The 21,985-nt window shown below is 32.8% G+C and overlaps 4 protein-coding genes across 10 annotated transcripts; 1 reads left to right on the top strand and 3 right to left on the bottom strand.

Annotated features, from left to right (window-relative positions):
* Positions 1-2,336: 2,336 nt before the first annotated feature.
* On the bottom strand, positions 2,337-3,056 carry LOC124928727. Its single transcript, XM_047468974.1, has 2 exons — positions 2,804-3,056; positions 2,337-2,732 (listed from the first exon to the last, which is right to left on the bottom strand). Exons 1-2 carry the CDS (start codon positions 3,052-3,054, stop codon positions 2,396-2,398), a joined length of 588 nt encoding a protein of 195 aa, XP_047324930.1. The 5' UTR covers positions 3,055-3,056; the 3' UTR covers positions 2,337-2,395.
* Positions 3,057-6,932: 3,876 nt separating this feature from the next.
* LOC124930142 (polypyrimidine tract-binding protein homolog 2) lies at positions 6,933-12,284 on the top strand. Of its 4 annotated transcripts, none has more exons than XM_047470502.1 (11): positions 6,933-7,086; positions 7,401-7,595; positions 7,696-7,905; positions 9,622-9,684; positions 9,766-9,839; positions 10,337-10,429; positions 10,526-10,583; positions 11,075-11,179; positions 11,246-11,327; positions 11,431-11,543; positions 11,611-12,284. In XM_047470502.1, exons 2-11 carry the CDS (start codon positions 7,410-7,412, stop codon positions 11,983-11,985), a joined length of 1,359 nt encoding a protein of 452 aa, XP_047326458.1. In that variant the 5' UTR covers positions 6,933-7,086; positions 7,401-7,409; the 3' UTR covers positions 11,986-12,284. The 4 variants fall into 4 exon arrangements, with proteins under 4 accessions (XP_047326458.1, XP_047326459.1, XP_047326460.1 ...); XM_047470503.1 differs by having other exon boundaries at positions 6,956-7,059; XM_047470504.1 differs by lacking the exons at positions 6,933-7,086; positions 7,401-7,595 and adding an exon at positions 8,070-8,131 and having other exon boundaries at positions 7,765-7,905.
* Positions 12,285-12,459: 175 nt separating this feature from the next.
* On the bottom strand, positions 12,460-13,815 carry LOC124932414 (abscisic acid receptor PYL8-like). The gene is made up of 3 exons (XM_047473038.1): positions 13,425-13,815; positions 13,127-13,345; positions 12,460-13,051 (listed from the first exon to the last, which is right to left on the bottom strand). Exons 1-3 carry the CDS (start codon positions 13,554-13,556, stop codon positions 12,824-12,826), a joined length of 579 nt encoding a protein of 192 aa, XP_047328994.1. The 5' UTR covers positions 13,557-13,815; the 3' UTR covers positions 12,460-12,823.
* Positions 13,816-15,740: 1,925 nt separating this feature from the next.
* On the bottom strand, positions 15,741-21,911 carry LOC124932413. Of its 4 annotated transcripts, XR_007098746.1 has the most exons (6): positions 21,746-21,911; positions 18,800-20,874; positions 16,720-16,993; positions 16,242-16,387; positions 16,020-16,141; positions 15,741-15,871 (listed from the first exon to the last, which is right to left on the bottom strand). XR_007098746.1 is itself a non-coding variant. In XM_047473037.1 (3 exons), exons 2-3 carry the CDS (start codon positions 20,826-20,828, stop codon positions 16,779-16,781), a joined length of 2,244 nt encoding a protein of 747 aa, XP_047328993.1. In that variant the 5' UTR covers positions 20,829-20,874; positions 21,746-21,911; the 3' UTR covers positions 16,319-16,778. The 4 variants fall into 4 exon arrangements, 1 of the variants encoding a protein (XP_047328993.1); XR_007098744.1 differs by having other exon boundaries at positions 16,020-16,387; XR_007098745.1 differs by lacking the exon at positions 21,746-21,911 and having other exon boundaries at positions 16,020-16,387; positions 18,800-21,229.
* Positions 21,912-21,985: the final 74 nt, after the last annotated feature.

Raw genomic sequence — 21,985 nt, 5'->3', positions numbered from 1 at the left:
GATTATCAATGTCAATTTTTGTTTACATAAATAATAATGCATGCATGATCACTACAAATTAATTAAAGTTGCTTAAACCTGGTCTCCTTAAAATAAGCATATCTATGATATAACTAATTAAAAGAGCAATGTGATAGTTTCATTCATAGATGTTGGTCCCTTATTAGTTATTAATAATATTAGAACAAATATTCAGTTATTAATTATGTATATATAGAGACTAGATATACAGGGCCTATATATATATTAACATGTCACATGGACGCATCAATTCTGATCATTAGTGGTCCAAAGAATTCGAAAACTAATTTAATTAATAATGTTTTTAATATCCACCAAACTACCTGCAAATTCGACTTGTTCTTCTTTTGGCATTTTCTTGCTTGAACCTAGCTAAGGAAACAACAAGAATATCATTAGGACCACACTTTGTTTTAGCTACCTCTTTAACTAATTATTATTCAAATCAACACCATTTCATTTTGGGTAAATTTTAAATGAGCATTTTTTTTATCAATTTATTTTTTACTTCCTTCCTTCCTGACCATGTTTACCTAGCTAGTTAGGTTTTCTCTTTTGATATGGTTGGGGTTGGAGGAAAACATTTAATAATATACTTTAACATTGATAAAATTCTTTGGCATTTGACATATATATTTGATAAGTTTAAATGTATTATATATTGATATTAAGATAATCAAAATTCGGGAGTTTACTTAAAAGGGTTGATTTCTATAAATTAAGTATAAAATTAATTTTTAAAAAATACTAAAAAGAAGTCCTAGTTTCTTTTAAAAACTACATATCACTTTATCTTTAGGTATTTTTAGTGAAAATTAATTTTTAAAATTTATAGTTACAAAATTAATTTTTTTAAACAAATAATTTATTTTTTGAATTTGTAAATATAAATTTACTTTTCTTATATGTAAATTTGTATATTAAAATAGTAAATTTAAAATGAAAAAAAAAATCAATAAAATTATAATCGTTATTCTTATTTAAAAATTATTAACTCGAGAATCGAGATACTAAATAAGAATATTCCAGCAAAAAGGGTAAAGCCCATCAGTGACAGAACGCAGGCCCAATAAGCTAATTGTAGAGAATAAGTATTATTGGACCATTTCTCTCACTCTTCGGTTAAAATATAAAATATTAAGATTTATAGATTAATATTAAAAATTAAGTAATCTTAATTTATAACACTTTTATCAAATTAACTAAATTTTATATCAAGATTATTTAAAACTAATTTATATATATAATATGAGTTTATTTAAAAGTAATTTTTTAACAATCATCATTTTGTGTCTGCAAACATATTATCTCGATCACCTAACATAAATATATATGAGATCATGTGAGTCCACAGTTTATTTTTAATACGTATATATTTTACTATTTATTTATTGACTATATTCTATATTGACTTATGAGTGTTTCTACCGTGTTTGTTTTCATTATATATAAGTTTTTTTTATTTATTTAAAAAGCACTGTAATATTACAATTAACAATTATTTGTACATATATGGGTAGTTATTCTTTAAGGTAAGATCCAGGTGAACAAAAACTTTTTAGGATTATATAAATTTTATGAAAAGTTAATAGGAAAATGATCAAGAAAAAGATGTGAAATCCTTAGGCTCTCTAAATTTTTATTTTTCAGTCCGCATCTTCTAATGATGAGTATTTTAAAACAAAAATTACATTTGTTGATGATTTTAATTTTTTATTCTCTTTAAAAAATAAATTGTACCCAATTTTTGTTTATTATGAATTATTATCAACCTAAATATGTTTTATCCTTACAAAAATAAAATTTCCTATTTTTTTTATAAAATATTGTTGCAAAATCTATAATACTTCTAATTTATTTTAAATAAGTGATAACTTATTTTGAAACAATTTGTGAATATAATCTAATTTAATTTTTGTAAAAATGAAACAGAAAAATCTTAAAATAAAATTTTAAAATAATAAATATTAACTAATTTAAGAGTATATGTCAAATTTGGACTTTGATCCGTTTTATATATTTAATAGTTTTTTTTATAAATTACCTTATTATAATTCTAACAATCAAATCAATTAAAATAATAAAATATTTGTATTAAATTAAATTAAAAAATATTTTAATAATTAAATCAATTAAAATTTAAAATAACTTAATTATGAAAAATAATATATCTCTTATATAATTATTTAAAATAACTCATGGAAAAGACATTTGTTCTGTTTATCTAGATTATACAATGACTGTAAGTAATATAGTGAATGAGTTCCATTGAAAATACAAATATAAAAAGGAAATTACAATAATGAGATATTATATATGGTTTAAGAAAATCAGTACCGAAGTTCATAAATGATACTATGAGATTGTCCCCTGTTCAAAAAAAACTTGCATTGTCGAAGATGTGGGAAGGTTCAAATTGATCTAATATTGGACCCAATAAAAATCTCGACTCATCGGTTATAGTTTCATCAAATTCCTGTAGTATGGGTGGGATTTGATCATGATCATTTGACAAAGGCTTCGGGAAAACATCATGATTGCTGCCTAAGAACTCGTCATTTGTGATGAATCCGAGGTGGTGGTGTTGTTGTTGTTCGATATTGTTGTTAATGGATTCCTTTGAGTTGACCATGGGGCGTGACAAATTAGTTTCTTGGAATTTTATGTTCCTTTCTTGTGTTTTGTAGCCGTGGGATGATTTGTAATAGCATCTAACAAAAGATAGAAACAAAAACATTAATAATGAACACAAGAATAAAAGGTAAACTATATATATGTATACCTCTTTTTTGGGTTGTCTGGAGTGAAGTTTTGATGGTGGTGATCAGAATGGAATTGATCAGTTTTCAGTGAAGATGATCCGTTGATGTTGTTGTTGATGATTGATAGAGCTTTATGGTAAGAAGAAAGGAGCTTGTTTACTAACAGTTTGCGGTTATGGTTGGAAGAATTTGGGACATTGAGATGTATTTGGAGCTGTTTGGCCAACTCCATCCCATTTTTCAACTCATTTATCAGATCATCATTCTCCATATCCATCTTAATTAAGGATTACCAGTCGATCTAAGGGGGGCAGTGTTTTTGAAGAGAAAATAATTTGAATGAATTGAAAGTTTGGTCCTACACGACCAGTCTAATAAGTAAGGTAAGGTCAAGTTATAAATATTTAAAAGGATTAATAGTCCAACTGCTGACCATTTCTCCTTCAAACAAATCTAATCTAATCTAGGAGGTTCCATAGAAAGAAAGTCAGAAGTCAGAATGGTGTGGAGGAGGAGATCGAGAATTTTCAAACATTTTTCATCTTGCTACGTAACTAATACATCATATATATATATGAGCATATTGAAAACAATCTCCTTGTCTGAATATATTATATTTTTGTGAAGCCCAGCCCAGCCCAGCCATAAGCCTAACCCTAAGCTCTTTATATAATTTACAAACATAGGTTAATCTTAAATAAATAACATCTGTGAATCTGAATTTGTAATTGAGGTTTCGAATTAGAGTTTCCCGTTTAAATTTAAAGCGCTTTCCGTCTTTCAGATAGAATCGACGTCGTGACATTTTGGTATACTTTGACTAGGGTACGGGGTTAAGAGTTCTTTATTTCAATAACGGAGAGAATATGAAAAAAAATACTGCTAATATATATATATATACCTAACGGAATCTTGGCTGGTGATGCAAAGCCAGACTCTGGAAGACTCCTCCTCACCAGTTTCATAAGATTGGGGTACATACATGCCATGATCCTTTAACAGATTCCTGAATAACTATATATAGAATAAGAAGGTGGCATCAAAATCGGACCTGATGTCTTTCTTTCCATATGAGGAAGAAACTTGTACCAAATAGTTCAAAAATATATATGGTCTCGCATTTCATCATTTGTCACAATCAAACAAACACTTGAACTGGACAGCATCATAAAGCCAATACCAATCATCATTTGATCCATATGGAGTTGCCTACTACAACACACCTTTAGCTATCCAGTACTACTGTTGGACTAACTTTCGATATTCAGCATTCTCAAGAACTATTCTAACACGTTATGCTTTCTTTCTCTGCCTCCTCCGGGTTTCGACAGTAACATATCAATACAGGACTGTAGGAACGAATCTTTGGAGTGATATTGTAATTAGGCATGGTTTTGAGCAGCCGGCATCCACATGCATCGCCTTTGGCGGCCGTGAGCCTCGCCGCTAGCTGCTGTGATTGTAGCAAGCTTCAATATTCCCTCCAACTAGAGGCTGGACTGTGGACGGCTCGCAGCAGCACTGGGCGGGATTTGTTCTCGGGAGGGAGACTGAAGAAGGACCCCTTTATATATATAAGCATTGCCATAGACGAATTGTTGAAGACATTAGAATTTAGATCAGAGAACATGTCAAATATATTAAGTTAGGTTGTTTGATTATATTTATTTGAATGAAAAAATAGGGGGATAGTTATTTTGGTAGGTTTGTTTATATGGTTTAAATGATTTTATAATTTATGATATTTTTTTATCATTTAGGGTATGTTTATTTCTTTATATCCAAATAGTATTTTATAATAAATAATTAATTTTTTAAAATAATTAACATCAATGTAATATTGACTTATTTCACCCTCTTAAAAATAATTGTATTTATACTAATGTTTTTCATTTTCTTTATGTTTATTTAAAAAAAATATATTTTGTCCATCCTAATTATAATTTTGGATTTGTCACTATATAATATATACCATCATAAAATTTGTGTACTGTAGATAAAGAAAAATAATATAGTTTATTAGATTTAAGGAATATAAAAATATTTTTCTAAACATAAAACATAATATAAAATAAAAATTAAGAATTTGTATTTAGTTAAAAGTTCAAATCTTACCAAAAAAAAATAATTTTATTTTATTAATTTTTTAAACTAGATATAAGATAATAAAAAAATATCAACTTTTTCTATATGAGAATAAAACAACTCAAAATTCAGAATTATGTTATGATTATAAGATAATTGTAATATATATATATTTATATATATATATATATATATTTATATTTACTGTAATTCAAAAAATAAGATTTGAAAAAAAAATGTCAATGAGCATGATAGAAATAAATAAAAAATTATGAATGAAATGAATGTACAAAAGTTTTTTTTTTCAAATTATATATTAGATTAAATATTTTTTTTTTAAATTAAAGCATTTGAGCTATACAAAATTTATTTCATTTTTTTAATATTTGTTTTTATAAAATTATAAATTTATATATTTTTTTGAATTAAAAAGAACATGATACCTTATAGCTTATAGGCATGTTCCAACTTAATTCAAAGAGTTTAAGAGATTATTTATAAATTGTTGTACTAACTTATTCTTTATAAATCAGGTGAATTTGTTAATATGTCTATAAATAATCTTTATGTAGCCCTATTCTCATAATCTTCCTATTTAATAAACCTTTTATGAGCTTGCACTGCTATATATAAATTTAATAAACCTTTTAAAATTGTTAAAAGTTCTTAGACCATCCAATTCGCCTTGACTTCCCTTACAGAGAGAAACTCATGTTATATGTTTAACAACATAAAATTTGAAGGATTATTCATGTTTATAAATATCAATTTTTTAGTCTAATATATATATATATATATATATATATATATATCCTATACAGGGTCGGCTCTGGGGTAAGCCCGGCAAGTCCTAGGGGCTAGGGCAGCCTACTCCCTATGGCAGCCCATTTATTAAAAATAATAAGGTTTTAATTAAAGATGAGTGATAGAGGGAGAGAATTTGGTGAGGGAATAACGTGACATCACTTCATTGGTTGGAAAATGTAAAAGTGGGAGGAAAGAGAGAAAAAAGAGAAATTATTTAATTTTTTAAGCGAATAAGATTATGTCACGTCATTCCCTCACCAAATTCCATCACCTAATTATTTCTCTTAATTAAATATATTGTAGTTTTGAACATAAGATAGTGTAGTCTGGTTGTTATGGGTTCAAACTTCACAAAAAAAAACATTTTTTTATTAATTTTTTTAACTCGACCTAGAGTAACAAAAAATATCAAACTTTTTTCTAACGGGGCTGGGGCAGCCCAAAACTTGGGGTCGACTCTGATTCTGTATAAAATTATTTTAAAATAAATCCTTGAAAATGAATTCTTAGATAATCACTTAAATTATTAACTATTTTATATTTTGAATGTTAATAATTAAATTGTTTTATTTTTTTAAGGTAGAAAATTATAATGAAGTAATTTTTTATCTCTTAAATATTATTTTTAACACAGATACCTTATCATTATATATTTTTTTTTATCTATATATTTATTTATATATAAATAATGATACATGTAAATTTTGTTAAGAATAAAAATGATGGAAGGACAATCATAAAAAATAAAAAATCTCAATATGTATTATTACTACTATATATATACTCTATATTTATAAAATTTTCTTTTCTCAAATTATAAATAATAAGTTTGTATGGAGTATGGACTAAATGTTTATTATATTTATATATTTTAGACTTTTAGTATATATATTAAAAAACATGCATTAAATAATAAAAAAATTAAAGAGTGACTAAACTCTTTTATTTTATTAAAAAAATTATATTATATTATATTTTTATATATGGAAAAAAAGAAAAAAGGTGATGATATATCTTAAAAAAAGGTTAAAGAATTAACTTTTAAGTTAAAAAACAATAAATTTGAAAATGACTAATACTTTAATAATTATTTTAAAAAATTATATTTTAAGGATGCATTTAATATTTATATTATTGTAAAAAAAAATATTTAATATATATTTGTTTATTAGAAAAATACAAATTGAGTTGCTTAACAAATATATATAGTGTGACCCAAAAAGCCCTCGGTTATCGTACGCCGACATATATCGCATTGGCAGTAAGTAGTACTAATGTTCACGGATTGCATTATAATGTGCCTCCCATCCGGCGCCTAACTTCATCAAGGGTTCATTGTTATCGCGCTCCCCTCTCCGAACCCTATTTTTCTCCAGAAACTACTGTAAGGGGTTTGGACGACTTATCTCAGGTTCCTTTTGTTCTTGTTCTTCATTAATTATCTGTATAGAGTTTAGTTCATCTGTTCTGGTTTCTAATCCTATTCCGAGATTGCATCGCGTCTATGCTATGCTATGCTATGCTATTCTATGCTCCGTGTTCTCTATCTAAGCGTTTGTGTGTAGATTTGCAATATAGTCTGGTGTTATCTGTCTATCCTTCCATTTGAACGAATTCTAAATATTAGTATTTGTTTATTGATTCCATTCGTTTAGGCTAGTTCTAGAAGATTCATCAATTTCATATGTTACCCTTGAATGAGTGAGTTCTTGGTGATGAATACAGGTTATTGTCATGTCATCAGTCTCTAGTCAACCGCAATTTCGCTACACACAACCTCCATCAAAGGTGCTTCACTTGAGAAACTTACCATGGGAATGCACGGAAGAGGAACTGGTTGAACTGGGGAAACCTTTCGGTAAAGTAGTCAACACAAAATGTAATGTTGGGGCCAATAGGAATCAAGCTTTTATTGAGTTTGTAAGTTTCCTCCTTGTTCCATTGTTCTATCCTTTTGTTGGTTGCTATTATCTATTTTATTAGCAGAAATTAATTACATGTCTAAAAATAATGTTCACAGGCTGAGTTAAACCAAGCTATTGCAATGATATCATACTATGCTTCATCCTCTGATCCAGCTCAAGTGCGAGGGAAAACGGTTTACCTGCAATATTCCAACAGGCAAGAAATAGTGAACAACAAAACTAGTGCAGATGTTGCTGGAAATGTATTATTGGTAACAATTGAGGGCAATGATGCGCGCCTTGTGAGCATTGATGTCTTGCATTTGGTAAGAACCCTAGTGACTCATCTCGCTGCTAAAAGAAGGGGAAACAAAAAAGGACATTCTATATCATGATCTGATTAGCCTTTATACATCTATCTACCCCTCGTGATAGTAGATCTTTTATTTCATAAAGCTATGTTTTGACACGAGTGTGGATGAATCAGCAGGCTTATGTCAAGGAAATATCTACACTGGCAGCTTATTGCATCGGGAGAAAGAGCGAATGAGTGTTTGTCTCTTTTCTCCTTTCCCTAACACTGGCTCTTTCTTCCCTTCTTCCTCATCTTCCTTCCATCCGACTTAAGAGTTTAGATGCTTCTGAAATTTGCTGCTTCATCTGTCCCCTGTTTTGCATGGTTCTGCGAAGTTCCTTTGATAACAGAGTTATCATTGGCATACTTTTATTTGTTTAACCACTGAAGGCTATTGGTTATTGTGTCTATGCCTCAGTGATTTTTCACATGTTAAGTTGGTCTCTTGCTCTGAGGGATAGTTTATCTTATAGACTCCTGAATTGTTCTGCATTTTAGAAGTGGTTGTGCTGGGAAGATATATTAATATTATTTTTCTTTTAATCTTGATTCCCTTAGTTGGGAAGTTCAGGCTCTTGTTTGTATTTTCAGGTCATTGATAATTAAGTGTTCTCTAATTTAAATGTCTTGCATATTACATTTGTATGGTAATGATGTCCATTAAAAGTTCATACGCTGATTTTAATATTGGTTTTATGTTTCCTATAGTTTGGTATGAAGCTTGTCTAGATATAATAGCCTTCCTGCAATAGTAGATCTCTTGTAAAAGTCCTTATTTGCTGCATAATGTCATTCCCAGTCTTTACATCGTTGATTCATGTGGAGAGTTGTCCCCTTATTTCTAACTTGTAGTTTGGAAAAAAATTCATTACTTAACATAATAGTGCTGCTATATGTAAGTGTGCGCAAATCATGATAGAGGCAGGTCACATTCTTTATGTGTTTGGTGTATAACTAAGTAATTTGAAGGTGTATCATCTTCCTTTCATGCTTGGGTTAATTCATAATGTTTTGATTGTAACCAATTTTCCTTGGACATGATATACCTCCGGAAAGTAGGGCAAAAGTACTTAGGAGACAAAATATTTGTTTCTAGGCTGCTTCTCTTGCATTGTGGCCTTGATGTATTTTATTGGAGTCTGATGAGTTCTTCACAATGTCTCTTATACTTTTCATCCAATGTTCTGTTAGTTGAGATAGTTTAAACTCGAATTTTGTAATTTCAGGCACGAATTGATTATCAGCGTTTGTGTGGGTTTTTAGCTTTACTGTGTTTGCAGCACTAGGTTCTTGATATCTACCACATCTTTAATGCATGTTTCATTATGTTTTAACTGTTTGAGTTTCCTCCATGTATGTTAATTCATAATTGATTGACTGTGAAGTACCTGTTGGTATGCTGGACAAGTAGTCATTCTAGTGTTCCAGTTATGTTTTCTTTTACTTTGTTTTTATGCAATTTTTGTCTGTGTTAATGTTTTTTTTTTTCACAACAGTCCTTGACTAGAAACTAGTCAATTTATACTTCTTTTCACAGGCCATACTTCTTATTGGATTCTCATCATTAGTATCTCTCCGTCAAAGTATACTCTTCCCCCACTGGGACTGTATGCATAGAGAAACAAGTATTTTTGTTTGAAGTTGTCTTCTTAATTTTGTCAGTAATGATTGAACATGACATTTGCAGGTGTTTTCTGCTTTTGGATTTGTGCATAAGATTACCACCTTTGAGAAGACTGCAGGTTTCCAGGTCTGTGTCAGAACAGATTTTGCATATATGCCCTTTTGTGTAACTAGTTTGTGTGTTAATACTATGTGAGATTTTCTTCAGGCTCTGGTTCAGTTTTCTGATTCACCTACGGCGTCTTCAGCAAAAGAAGCCCTTGATGGGAGAAGCATTCCGAGGTGATGTTGGATTTTATGTTTGGATTGGGGTGTTGTCCAAGTGTTATGGATGATATATCTCTAGATGTGATGTGATGCTCGTACATTGGGCTGCTCATTATGAGTCTGCTAGTGGGGTACATACTATATCACGCTCCTTGTCGCTATGAATCTCTGACTCTTAGTTCTGTAGTGTAGCTTTTCTAGATTAACTCTATTTAGTACCCATGCCACACACACACACACATATGACACGTATTTTTTCCATATCATACTATTTTGATTGTATTATTCTTTATCTTATTGAGAGGCAAGCTAAGTGTGAGAAAGGAAATGGTATAGGAGTGTGTTATATTGACTGTTAGTGAGCATGTCTTATGTGTGTTAAGTTTGGAAATTTGCTGTGTTCAGTGTAGGTTGTACCGGATAAATTATCCTTATTCTTAATTCAGACTTTCATTAAATACTTTCTTCAGTCCTGTGATACAATCAACTAACTCTTTTATTGTGATTGTTAGGTATTTGATTCCAGATCTAAGTCCTTGCAGCCTTAAAATAACATATTCAGCCCATACAGATCTGAGTGTCAAGTTTCAGAGCCATCGAAGCAGGTATATTGTTAATCTTTTAACCTTTTTCTCCACTAATTCACCCTACTTTCTTTCTTCATGTTCAATTGATGTATCATTGTTCTGCTTTGTGTACAGGGATTATACAAATCCTCTCCTTCCTGTTGCTCCATCTGCCATAGATGCAAATGGTCAGGTACAATTTTTTTGTTCTCGGCGCTGGCAGATTAATTATAATGTAAACTGTCATTGTGTAGAAATAGTCATGGGTAAAGGAGTAATAGACTCTTCAAGATTTATTGAGTATTTCTTTGACTTATTTTTTTACCTCCACAAAGGTACATTTTGATACGAGAGCAGAAGAATTGGGAATTGAATAGACTGGTTGAATTTACACTGGCAATGTGTAACATGTTAGAATAAGATGGGATAATAGAATACAAGAAGAGAAGAGATGGGAAAGGAATAGCCTAAGCCTTTAGATGAGAGACTAGGAGAAATCCTGCATACCTTGATATGAGTTTTACACTCTTGATATTCATTCATTATATATTCAACCTCATCCTAATTTTACACATTATATACTACTCTTAGTGGGCTTTATACAGCCATTACAAGCCCATTGTGCCTTAGATTAGAATAACTCAGGACACAATGATCTTATGTGAGTTCATTTAATGATTGCAGCTCAGTGTGGGTGTGGATGGAAAGAAAATGGAGCCCGAGAGCAATGTTCTTCTAGCTTCTATTGAGAACATGCAATATGCAGTGACCCTGGATGTGCTGCACATGGTATGTAAGAATATTTTTGTATCATGTGAATGTTGGAGTGATCCTTTATTGCTGTGCTTGATTCAGGTATTCTCTGCCTTTGGACCTGTGATGAAGATTGCAATGTTTGACAAAAATGGTGGTGTTCAAGCTCTTGTTCAGTACCCTGGTAGGCTCTAAAATAACTTTAGTACATAAAAGTAATGCTTATATATATATATATATATATGTGTGTGTGTGTATGGTACCCTTATGGTTGGTGGTACTGGCAGATGTTCAAATGGGTGTGGTTGCGAAAGAGGCATTGGAAGGACACTGTATATATGACGGTGGATTTTGCAAACTTCACATCTCATATTCTCGTCATACAGATCTCAGTATAAAGGTGTGCATGAAATTTTAGTTAAATCTGATGGAAAGTTGATGATGAATTAACTGGTGGGTTACTACAGGTGAACAATGATAGAAGCAGAGACTACACAATACCTGCTGGTGGTAGTGGTGGTCCAATGATGGGTGGTTCTCAACCATCAATTTTAGGGCAACAGCAACAACAACAACAGCAACAGCCATTAGGAATGGGAGGTCCCAGCTCACATCATCATCATCATCATCAACAACAACAACAACATCATCAGTACAATGCAGGTCCTCCACCCTACTCATCTGGTCCCCATCAGCATCAGAATCAGCAGAACTCATCTTCTTCTGCTGGCTGGGGCTCTCATCAATCCATGCCTCCTAATATGGGGCAAGGGATGATGCCAATGCATGGACACAATGGCGGCATGCCTCATGGAGGAATGCCTCCTTATCACCCTCAATAGCCAGAGCATAGATATAGCGTTTTCTCTTCTTTCTTGGCAGGCTGCTTTGCTTTGACTAAAAAACGCCCGGGTTGGTTGTGTTTGGTTTCTGAATTTCTAAGAAGGATATAAGTTTGTTATCCCCCCACCCATCGAATCCTCCTGTAGTATTCTAATTCCCCCCTCCCCCGGAAGGATTAAACATTTCTGGTCTTGTGTTGGTTAACTAAACAGATATAATCATCATCCAACTCTTTCATTCCTTAGACAAGTTAGTTCCTTTTCCCTGATTGATTTATTTACGAGGATTTTTACTTTTATCAATCTTTCTTGTCTTGGTCTTATTTATTGCCTTGCCCTGTTCTTGTTTGCTGTAAGTTAGTAATAATATACTTGTGTGTATTAAGTCGTGTTTGGTTGGTGGGAAAGCCCAAATCTATCTTATTTTTTTAGGTCGAGGAAAAAGAGAAATCTATATATATCTATCTATATATATATATTTGTAGATATGCTCAAATATGGTATTGAATGGGCAAATCAGATATTGAATTGGAATGCGACAATGCTTGGAACTAAAAGTTGAAGAGACCCACCACCACTCTCTCAAGTCTCTACTATCATAATAATAATAATAATAATTTACCAAACAAGACTCCATGGAAGATGTGATTTTTTTTTATATTTGAGCAAAATCCTACTACATAATATTAATATGTTGTTAAACCAAGGAGACAAGCAAAGGAAGGAAGGAAGGAAAGCAGAGTGAAAACGAAAGAGAAAGGAAGGATTAGGGTTTGAGTGGCAATCCCTTGTTGGTGTTTGTAGTAATAAGAAGAGGCGGTGGTGGTGGTGTATCTAATTAATTAATTAAAGGGGGTGGTGGGGGTGTTTGATGTTGATCAGCCATCATGCTTTCGGAGACAGCAGCCAAGGACTTGAGATTGCACTTGATCAAGGCTTCCACAAAGAAACAGGTCTCTTCCTTTGTGTTACCCTCGGGTGCATCCACTATAAACGATTCAATCACCAGCGTCCCATTTCTTCCTTCTATTATTTCTGGGTGTACAGAAATAATAGAAGAATAGTTCTGTATATGTATATATATAAGGAATATTGTAATTAGAAATAAAAAGAAGAATAGAATAGAATAAATAAATAATACCCTGAGTCTATGATCGCCGCCAACAATCTTGATACTAAGGATATGCTCGTTGTCGTCGAGGAATTCCAACCTTTCAGTGCTGGTTGTAGCAGGAAGACCTGATTTCACATTGATTTCCCGAACACTCCCAATTTCTAGATTTCCTTTGACTACACTACACCTGCTTATAAACGGCTTATACATCTCCGGTTGATCAAATCTTCTTACCAATGACCAAACCTTGACAAAACAAAACAAAACAACTAGGTTAAATAAATAAGAAAGAAAGAAGATGAGAATTGAAAATGATAATACGTACTAGATGGATGGGCGCCTTGATGTGCTTAACTAGAACAGAAGTGCATTGATTATCCTCGTCCAGTTGATGTTTATGATGCTTCCTTATGTACTCCGTCTCAATAGCGCTGAATCTGTTCCCTCCTCCGCTCATGACTAAATCTGAATCTCACTTTTCTCGTCTTTCCTTCCTTCCTTCCTTCCTTGGAATAGTTACTTACTTACTTACTTATATAATATTGAATGAAGAATGATTTTGACTTAGCAGCAGCAGCAGCGCAGCTGTATTGTATATATATACGAAAGAAACACAACACCGCTAATAACACAGTGTAGGAATTATTATTAAGATTTTGTTGCTTTAGGAAGAGAGAGAGAGAGAGAGAGAGAGAGAGAGAGAGAGTATACATTGTATCGGTACTAACAGCTTATCCTTTTGTTGGTCCAAGTACCATCTCTGAGATGATTCCTAAGCATATACCCTTCTTTCTTCTCACTATTACAATTCTACCCCTCCATCTCCCTTTCCTTTTTCTTTCTTTCTTTCTATCTTTCCTTTTTTGGATATTTTCTGATCAAATATTTTGTTTTAATATTTACCTAGCAAGCGGTTCTCTTTGTCTTATATGTTATTACATTTTACAGCTCATATCAAACATTATTATTATTATGGGACAAGAACACAGACAGTCAGTGTCTGCACAAGCAGTATTATTATTATTATTATTATTTATATATATAAAAAAAAAGATTAGCTCTCTCACAGACTCACAGTATTAGTTTCTTAATAAAAGGGTAAATTTATGTATTGTAAAGATAAACAGTCTTGTCTCAAAAATACATCAGTACAAATACAAGAAGAACATAAAATGTGATTAATTGAAAATGTCAAAGAATGTCTTTATTGAGGATGCAAATAAAACATCTCTCAACTGCATTATTTAAGAATTTAATATACATTTTGAACAAATATAAATAAATAAAAATTAGTCAAAAGATGCTCATTTTATTACTATTTTGATTTGTATATTGACTGACTGAGAGATACAAAGTTTTAATTTCAAATGTGTTAAATTAAAATTAGAGTGGGCATGTCATAACTTTGAAAAGTATTGACTTTCTAAATTTAAATAAAATAATATAATATAATTTGAATGGCTGGAAATATTAGTCTACTATTGTAAGACCCAAAGTGAATCTTTTCAAAGAAAGAAAATCAACTGTTCATAATAAATGTTTTTTTTTTCGAGAGTGAATGAGCCAACTAGTGAATTTGAATCGGAGTATTTCTTTCAAATCATTCCATGTAACAATTAGCATCATCTGCATAAACAAGTAAAGATGTAAATTCATCTCATGCACAAACAGTTTTCATGGGAATTGGTTAGAAAAACCAAATGCTTTTCAATTTGGTCATTAATTCTAGTTTCACTACCTAGAGGTCTGAGTAAGTCTATGGAGACTTTTGTTTAACTTACACATTTAACAAGGAACAATTGTGGAATAATTTTCATAAGACCAAAGATAAACCTCTTCTAATATTAACATCCAACTGATCTAAATATCTCAAGATTTATAGCTGCCAAAGTTAGAAATAATCTCATAGTTACCAGTTTTGCAACAAGTGAAATAATCTTATATATGCCTGAAAACAAGATCTAGTAGATTCATGTACATTGGTCAATTTAGATAGAAAAGTCATGTATTGCATCCAGGTGATAAGTGGATTTGAATGGATATGTATACGGATAGTAAGTAGAGGAGATATTAGAATCAGGTGAAATAATTTGTGGGTATGAAGAACAGAGGTTGTTTGTTCCTCCTAGTCTCATTTCTTGAATTGACAAAATTAACTATTAATGAAAACAATAAGTTACAGGTTTTCTGCCTGATATTTGACTAAAGATTGTATGCACATTTGTGTTGGATATTTTGCACATGGTAATTATTAACTTCAGCTACCAAATTAGATAGATATTTGAACTATAACAAATCCAATTGCAAGTAAAAACATTTATTCATTAACATTTCCAATTATAACAAAACAATTAAACCTCTCCTCTTCCATATAAAAATTTAACCTAATCACCATAAACTATCTATCTTGTTCATTATTAAAAACTATCTATCTTGTTCATTATTAAAACCAAAAATCTTTAAAGAGAGAAGCCACTCCAGACGCAGAAGCAGCACAGACTAAGAATGAATCTAGGTTAGTTTAGTCATGTCTATTATATACCTGCACCACCTTATATAATAGAAACTAAAAATGATCATGATTACTTCTATATCTGCCCCCCCCCCCCCCCCCCCCCCCCCCAAAAAAAAACATCCCATACCTGACTCTCCAAACCAAGTATCCGTCAATTTCTTTTCGGCAATTTGTTGTGCATGGAATTCCTTGTCTTTATTGCACTCCATGATACATGATTTTGGAGAATCTGTCGAGGTGACTTTCTAGCTTAATACCTGATGCAAGGGAAAGTTAGGTTAGATCTTTCAATAACGACTTATTAAACCTAAGTTAAACGGAAAGGAATAAAGAGATTATCTGACTTTGAAACAACTCTCAGAGATGTTGGGAAAAAAATTAATCTACCCAGCACTTGTGACTCACCTCATTTAATTTTCATTTGTTCACACGCGTTTTATTGCAAGGATCGAGAACAAATCACCTTGTTACCAAAATCTCAACTGTCATTACAAATCTTCATAACTTGTATCAGCCATAACGAACTTCTGTTAACTCTAGGAATACAAAATTGAAGCTAATAATCATCCTTGGAAAAAGAAGTCTCAATAATAGGGATATGCTTCATAACATCAAAAGGAGAATGACCTAGCCTCATGTTCCATACTTCTGAGATTACATCAATTTTGAGTGCAGTAAGATTAGAACAACATCCTTCTTATTGAATTAGAACTAAACAAGTAGAGATTCCCCCATAATTCACCCTTTCTAATAATCTCATCAGTCTGAAAGTCCTGGGACATACAAAACAGGATAAAAGTGAGATTATAATGCATATCTTTGTTAATGATAGAACATCTAAAAGCTTGATTTTCTCATTTAGCTGAATGATTCCCGTGTATTTGACAGTCTTGATGGTTTCGTCTGGTAAACAAACTGTAAACTGAGTTTTTATTGTGTTTGGTGGCATGCATCATTTCTATAATTGCATCAATACAAATAACCACTTGCTCCACTGATCCATTTACTTGTCTTATTATTTTCATATAAATTTATATAGCATTGATGATTGGCCATACCTGCAAATTCATGGGCAAAATTGAATGATACATTGATGATTTCATACCATTAAGCAATTTCAGCAGCTCCATGATGGTGTGATGATAATTTTCTTGCAGATCTAAGTCAACAAAAGTCAAGTGGAGTTTCAACCACCTTCGTCTCATGTTTGAAGGCTTTGTTCCTTGATCTCTCTGTCCTTTGTATCAGTCTAGAAATGTTCTTTGTGCAACATGCATATATTCCATGTCCTTCTATATTGTAGTGTGAACAGTACTGTTTAGATCTTTCATGACTCCTTCCAGAATTCCTTGCATAAGTGCTTTTCCGTAGACTTCTTCCTGCATACACACTCAGATTGTCTTTCTTTACACATTGCTCTTTTATGAGCATTCCAGCATTTCCAACTTTATTTGGGAAGCAGTATGTATTTCTCTCTATTTTCAATACCAACAGCCAAGGAATAAGCATTTTTACCAATGTATGATTGCGCACATTTGTTCAAATGATTCATTAGGGCCCACTAAAAACTGCCTCACTTTATATTCAGCAATAATATTGCTTGCTACTTTTAAGGCATTACAGGTACAATTTTTAGTGCAGATACATACATATACTAAGGCATTGTAGTTCATCCCATAACTTTTTCAGTTAGGTGAAATACCTTTTCAAGCTTCATAGACCGTTGGCTAATGGAGTTGACTTCTCATTAAATATGATAAACTAATGGATCAGTGCATTTACCATATATTTCTTCTAGTTCATCGCATAGTTTCTTTGTAGAAGTTGTATATATAAAAGCTTTTAAATATTAAAGATTTCATCATGCCTTTTGCATACCCAAGAGATTAAGCTTAGGTCCTGTTTAATCTTGTGTTATTTGAACAATCTATGGGTTATTTAGAAGAAAATCTTGTTTGGTGTAAAAGTGGGTTATTTGGAGGTTCCACTTATTTGGTAATCTTGTTTTTAGAACGCTGGGTTTTGCGGTTAAGCACATAACCCGCAAACACTTAACCGGGCGCAGAACTTGCCGCCTGACGGACTCGAACCCATGATCTTAGGGAGGCTGGGATATCCACCTATTCTCTTCTTGCCGCTAGGTTAGAAGAGGCGATAAGCCAAATATTCTTAGTATTAAACATTTTAAAATATTACAATAGGAAATATATTTTAATATTTTAATCGATAATTTGAATGATAAAAGTTGAAAATGTGATATTTGATGGGTTGATTGAATTATTTAGAAATAACCCCCAATAAATCCACATCAACTTGAGATAGTTTTTTTTTTATCTCTGCACAAAATAAGAAAATTAGATAGTTGATTTCTGTTAGGGCTGGTTTGAGGAATGGGTTAATTGGGTTTTAACTGGGATTTATCCCAAAAAAAACCTTGTTTGACCTAAATGAAAAGAAAACCAGTTTTTTTAATTTTTATTACCAGAAGTAACATTGCACATATCTCAATGAAAGGGTAATTTTATTTTATTTTTAAATAAATAAAAGATAATTTGGTATATTAATAGATAAAAAGATTGATTAGATGGTTGAGGTAATAGATTGATTTTAGGATAAAAAACTAAAAAAATTCCAATAACCACTACATCAAACAAGCCCTTAATGGAGATATATATATGTATATAATTTCTATTAATATCAACATCCCAGAGAATTTTTTTTTTTTTTTTTCTCTACTTTTGGAGTTGGAGACAAAGGAATGATGATGCTTGCTTGCTCCCCTGTTTTGAAATAAATCATGCTAATTAACATTAGCTACCAAATTAGATATTTAAACTATAACAAATCCAGTTGTCAGTAAAAGCATCCATTCATTCATATAACCTAATCACCAAAAACCTATCTATCTTGTTCATTTTCAAAGACCAAAAATCCAAAAATTATATAAAGACAGAAGCCTTCACAGCAGCAGCAAAGACTAAAGAAAGACTCTATAGTTTAGTCTAGTCTGTCTAAATATGATTTTCCCAATCAATCTATTATATACCTACACCACCTTATATAGGAACAAAAGAATGATCATCATCATTTTCTTCTATATCTGCCCAAAATCTATCCCATGTGGTCAGTCAGAACCTTTATATTCGAACAACATTTTTGTAATCATTCGGCTAATATTTCTTTACCTGGCAAGAACTTGTCATGTATTCCTTCTCCTCCAGCAGCTTCTTCTGTCAGTACCTGAAGAAGTTCCAAAGGAGTAGCAGCAGGGTCCAACTCATCATACCCCATCAGAGGAGCACCACCACCTTCTTTACCTTCAGCACCCGTAAGCAGATAACTTGGAACCTGATGAGAGAACCGGAACATTTCTTCTTTAGGAATCCTCATCAGCTTACCCGGATCCCTATCTTGATGGAAAACTGTCTTAAAACCAACCGCCTTCACAAGAGGTCTCACTTGGATTCCTTCTTCTTCGTCAACCACTTTCACCATATCATACTTTTGGACCAAATCATCTGGGGTATGTTCATTCCAATCAGGAGACCAGTTCCTGTACAGAGCCCACACCTCTCCCTTTCTGGGAAATATGCTTATACTACCTCTTGCACTTTTTTCCCACTTCACCTTGTGGGAGAAGGAGTTCAGAGTCTTGTTCACTTCATGCTTCCCAACCCAAAATTCCCCACAGGTTTTTGTATAACCGCAAGCCACCCATTTCATTGGACCAAATTCAACATTGCTTTTAGAATTTAACCAACTAAGACGTACCTTAAATGGTTTCACCGAAATTACCTTATGAATCAGAGCATAGAAGCGTGGCATGCCATCCGTATCGTCGTATGCGGCCCATACCTCCGATTCTCCAAATGAAGTCTCGCTTCGGTCCTCGTCAAAGTTGTGAAAATCAGGGTCCGGCACAACAATGGATTGCACATTAGGCATTATTACTACTTCATCAGAATCCATGGAAGGTTCTTTTCTCTTGGAATCAGAATCAACTTTAACAGTAGTTGTTTCCTCTCTGACTTTTTTATTCTCCTTCAACTTCTCATTTATCGACTTTGACTTCAATTCTTCTACCTTCCTGCGAATATCTAGCTGAGCCTTTCCCAACAGCATCTTCTTGGTTTGAATAGGAGTCAGCTCTTTCAATCTGTTAGACGGCTTGCTGAAAGATGCAGCTTGATCATTATTCATCCAGGACCTCGATATGCTTCTAAAGCTACCTCCAGTTGGAGCTTGCATATTAACTCCATGACCATGAACTTCTGCTGCTTTATGTTCCTCTAGACCTTTTGCCTTCTTACAACTAGAAGTCCCATAGGCAGCAGAGCCCCTATCCCAACCATGAATCTCTTTCCTCTTAAGCATATTTGTCTGCTGGACAACATTTGTTGCTTGAGTGCCCACAACTGGTCTATTATAAGTAGAGCCGCCTTGCTTGAACATCATATGTTCAGAATTAAGGCCACCCGGCTTTCTTAGGTCTGAATGTTGAGATCTGGCAGCAGTTGCCTGATTAGATTGTGGTCCAAGGGAGGATGGATTTAATGGCTTTGATAAATTAACAGGAGGATTTGTCTCAGTAGCCACAAAAGTTTTTCGACAACTAGGGCATCGCAGGACCTTATTAACATATGCTCTAACATACTCATAGTGCATCTTGCATCGATTGCAAGTAGTCCAAAACGTATCCCTTTTTCCATTACCAACATCTTGCGTCTTTACATTAGTGGCAGCAGTGGCAGAAGCGGCAGCTGGGAAACTATGTGTGCCATTTGCAACAGGAGAAGGTACTTTTGGAATGCACATTCCCAACCCCCTTCTCTTATTATATGCAAGCCTCTTACTCTTGTCAGACAATATACTCCAGGCTTGGGAAATAAGCTTGAACGCACCTTCAGCACCGATGGATCTGTTTTTATCAGGGTGAAGCATAATGGCCAGTTTCTTGTAACGGTTCCTCATTGTATCTTCATCAGCCATGTGAGTTACACCAAGGATCCCATACCAGTCTACTTCACCTCTAACTTTCTTTTCTCCAGCCATGTGCACATCGAGTGTCATTAATATGTGTGAGACAATCTCAAGAGCGGGATTTAAAGCTTGTGCCTTCAGTGCAAACTTTTTGGAACCGACAAAATCCTTCTCCATTAACTTCTTTTCTGCAATTTTTTGTGCACGGACTGCCTCGTCTTTATTGCACTCCATGATACAAGATATTGATTATTGAGCAATTGACTTTCTAGCTTAATACCTGGTGAAAAGGAGAGTCAAGTTAGATTTTTCAACCAATTTATCTAGGTCAATTGGGTTCACAGTAGAACCCATAAATTCAAAAGGGGAAATTCTACTCCTTTCTGAAAGAAAGGTATTAAAAAACCTAGAGAAAGATAGAAATCGCAGAGCTTGAGTACTACAGCATTGATTTTTTTATATATTTTCCAAGACAAGTAATAATTACTTTGCTGCTACCATATAAGAATAATATAACTAATTTGGATTGATTCAATTCAGCCTCTACATTCAGCTCACACCAAAGCCATAAATTGAAGAGTAAAACAGTTCTTCTTTCTCAAGAGGGAAATGTAAAGCGCTTGAATGCTGGTATTCCCAAATTAATACTACAATGATAACAATCAATTGTACATGCAAAATCGCCAACAGATCATCCATGCAACTTGATACTGAACCCTAGATAAATGAGAAGAAATAGTCGACTAGACAATAACATTCTAATCTAGTTTTGATCTGTAACATTATACATAGCCAGAGACATTCCAAACATGCTAGCTAGATAACTTCTGTCCTGAACCAAAAATACCCTACCAAATAGAAAACCCAGATCAATTAAAAACAACAAGAAATCAGGTGGGTCAGAATTCGGCACAAATAGTAACACGTCAATGAAACCAGTGAAGGAAGAACAACAGGGACCGATCTAAACCAATTTAGGCGCAAAAAAAATGAAGAAGAAGAAGAAATGCAAAATCAGTGTTTAGATTCTGGCATTCGTGTTAAAAGCTACAAACCCTTTGGATCAATAAGAAGTATGAGTTGAGGTAAAAGCGAGAAAGAAAGAAAAGATAAAAGTGAAAGGTTTGTTTACGCATGGGAGGGATAAGTACCGTTGAAATGTTGTTTTATAAATCTGAAAGTGCTGGTAGGTGTGTCACTCTGTCCCTGACCTGTGTAGGAGTCGGGGAAATCTTCCCACCAAATTCTGATGGAAAACGACCCAAAGAGAGATACGATTTGGTTCTTCGGTCAAGCTCTCGCCTTTCTTTGTGTCCCTTTCTTTCTTACTTTCTCGCTCCAGCTCCAATACAAAGAAAAACACAAATTATGCAAAATGAGATAAAAAAAAA

This window comes from Impatiens glandulifera, chromosome 3 (assembly GCF_907164915.1).
Source record: "Impatiens glandulifera chromosome 3, dImpGla2.1, whole genome shotgun sequence".
Lineage (NCBI taxonomy): Eukaryota > Viridiplantae > Streptophyta > Magnoliopsida > Ericales > Balsaminaceae > Impatiens > Impatiens glandulifera.
This window is presented reverse-complemented; position numbering and strand designations above follow the sequence as displayed.

Coding starts and splice junctions, on each gene's coding strand:
- LOC124932413 (XM_047473037.1), bottom strand. CDS start 20,828: ATGGAGTGCAATAAAGACGAGGCAGTCCGTGCACAAAAAATTGCAGAA. Junction 16,994..18,799: donor ACATGACAAGTTCTTGCCAG/GTAAAGAAATAT, acceptor GTGTGTATGCAG/GAAGAAGTCTACGGAAAAGC.
- LOC124932414 (XM_047473038.1), bottom strand. CDS start 13,556: ATGAGCGGAGGAGGGAACAGATTCAGCGCTATTGAGACGGAGTACATA. Junction 13,346..13,424: donor TCAAGGCGCCCATCCATCTA/GTACGTATTATC, acceptor TGTTTTGTCAAG/GTTTGGTCATTGGTAAGAAG. Junction 13,052..13,126: donor GCGGCGATCATAGACTCAGG/GTATTATTTATT, acceptor ATACATATACAG/AACTATTCTTCTATTATTTC.
- LOC124930142 (XM_047470502.1), top strand. CDS start 7,410: ATGTCATCAGTCTCTAGTCAACCGCAATTTCGCTACACACAACCTCCA. Junction 7,596..7,695: donor ATCAAGCTTTTATTGAGTTT/GTAAGTTTCCTC, acceptor TAATGTTCACAG/GCTGAGTTAAACCAAGCTAT. Junction 11,544..11,610: donor ATACAGATCTCAGTATAAAG/GTGTGCATGAAA, acceptor GGGTTACTACAG/GTGAACAATGATAGAAGCAG.
- LOC124928727 (XM_047468974.1), bottom strand. CDS start 3,054: ATGGAGAATGATGATCTGATAAATGAGTTGAAAAATGGGATGGAGTTG. Junction 2,733..2,803: donor CCAGACAACCCAAAAAAGAG/GTATACATATAT, acceptor ATCTTTTGTTAG/ATGCTATTACAAATCATCCC.